This window comes from Orycteropus afer, unplaced genomic scaffold, assembly GCF_000298275.1.
Source record: "Orycteropus afer afer isolate SDZICR_OR568_19922 unplaced genomic scaffold, OryAfe1.0 scaffold00336, whole genome shotgun sequence".
Classification (NCBI taxonomy): domain Eukaryota; kingdom Metazoa; phylum Chordata; class Mammalia; order Tubulidentata; family Orycteropodidae; genus Orycteropus; species Orycteropus afer.
The window spans coordinates 1,207,994-1,210,130 of NW_006921923.1; the positions used below are offsets into that span (position 1 = coordinate 1,207,994).

The 2,137-nt window shown below is 35.4% G+C and overlaps 1 protein-coding gene across 1 annotated transcript in view; it reads left to right on the forward strand.

Annotated features, from left to right (window-relative positions):
- Positions 1-2,137, forward strand: part of DNAAF6 (dynein axonemal assembly factor 6) — a 60,155-nt gene that overhangs the window by 9,361 nt on the left and 48,657 nt on the right. Inside the window, exon 3 of the mRNA XM_007952411.2 lies at positions 1,231-1,336. Coding sequence (XP_007950602.2) covers positions 1,231-1,336 — 106 coding nt within the window. The remainder of the gene's footprint in view (positions 1-1,230; positions 1,337-2,137) is intronic.

Below are 2,137 nucleotides of genomic sequence, written 5' to 3' on the forward strand. Positions count from 1 at the left end.
TACATACAAAGAGTGAATCCTAATGTGAACTATAGACTTCAGTTAATAATAATGTGTCAGTATTGGTTCATGAATTATAACAAATTTACTACAGGAATACAAAGTGTTAACAGAGAAAACAGTGTGCAGGGGGAGAGAATAAATATGAACTCTTTGTACTTTCTACACTTTTTTTTTGTAAACTTAACACTGCTCTAAAAAAGAAAATCTGTTTTAAAACACACACACACACACACACACGCCCACAACACAAACTAAAATATTTTACCCTAATCAAACTATTTTGTGATTTTTTTAATATAAAATATAGAATATTTTTGTCTTAGTCTGGATTCTCTAGAGGAGCAAAACCAGTGAAATGCGTATATAGATTGAGAGTAATTTACTTTATGGAAATGGCACACACAGTTGTGAAAAAATGGTTCACACAACTGTGATGGCTGGCAAGTCCCAAATCTGTGGGTCAGGTGGCAAGCTAGAGAATTCTTTTGGTTCACATGGTTGCAGGGGCTGATGAACCCAAAATCTGTAGGTCAGGCAGCAGGCTGAAGACTTCTGCTGCCTTGCATCCCAAGAACCAGAGGTCAGGTGACAAAGAGTGCAAGGTTGAGAGAGAAAGCACAAGATTTTCCAGAACATCCATTTATACACTGGAGGCAGGCTGCACTCTCAAGGAAACTCCCCTTTCAACAGATTGGCTGCTCGCATCAGATCACAAAATGGAAGATGATTACATAGTGTCTGTCAAAATACTGAGAACCTTCATCTAGCCAAGTTGATGTGTAACATTAACAATTTCTTTGCTTATATATGTATAGACAAAAAGACTATAAAGCTATATACCAGAATGTTAACATTATCTCTGGACAATTGAAGTGCATATTTTTAAATTTTCTTCTTTTTGCTTGTATGTCTTTTCTAAATTTTCTACAACTAACATGTATTAGCTTTGTATTGACCCCCCCCCCAAAAAAAGGTAGTTGTTACTAATTTAGCTTGTTCTGGCCAAAAACCAAGCTAGTGATTACACATAGAAAATGTTATCCCTGGGGGGTTCTGCCAACTCTGCCCGTGGGGTTGATGCAGGGGTGGGACCAGGTCATAGGGGAAAAATAAAGAAAGAAAAAAGAAGAAAATGTTATACTTGAATAGTCCCAAATTGAGAGTGAAGAAGAATTTAGGGGAGAAAAACAGGCAACAGCATCAGTTTTATCTTCTCTTTCTTTACAGTCTTCCCTCAAATCAGTGAGGAAAATAGCAAGAACATCTGGAATTCAGAAGAGGTTCCAGAAAGAGCAGAGTATGATGACATGTGGGACGTTAGAGAAATCCCCGAGTAAGTCAAATGAAGCCTGGAATGTGTTTGAGGGTTTAAGTTAGATATGTCCTCTGATACCGTTCTATTTTTGACAAGATTCATAAAGTAACTTACATCACAGAAAAGATAAAACTAGTGAAATACAGAAGACATGCAGAATTGATTTTTTTCCTTTAGAGAGAAACAAATAATAAAATATAGAACCTTACCTTCAGTTACTACCTAACAAAAAATGAAAAATATGGTCATTTCCATTATAAATTTATATTTAAGGTCAATTGATTAGGTTAGCAGTGGGGAAAACCCAGTCCCTTAAAGTTCAAGCATTCATATGAACTAAATTACAAACCATGTTTATGTATCAAAGGGCTGATTTTAATTACTCAGTGTTCTAAAATTTCTATAAAAGGCTATACTCTCCCACTAATTATCAAGTATTACCTGAATTTATTAGATTTTTTATGAGTATAGTTAATATTTGGTATATTTTGCCAGCAGAATTGAAGCCTTGCTTTGTAGCCTTTTCAATATCTGTCAAATTGTAAACATGAAATTTAGAATAATTACCATAAAAGCTTTCACTCTGATTAGAAATAAAGAATGCTCATATTTTTAAGGAACTTAAAGTGTGTTTACATACATAGGTGAAATTAATATTTGAAGAGACTAAACTTTAAATATAAGCCAGTGCTCTCAAGTCGATTCCCACTCATAGTGACCCTACAGGACGGAGTAGAACTGCCCCATAGGGTTTCCAAGGCTGTAAATCTTTACAGAAGCAGACTGCCTCATCTTTCTCCCACAGAGTGGCTGGTAGGT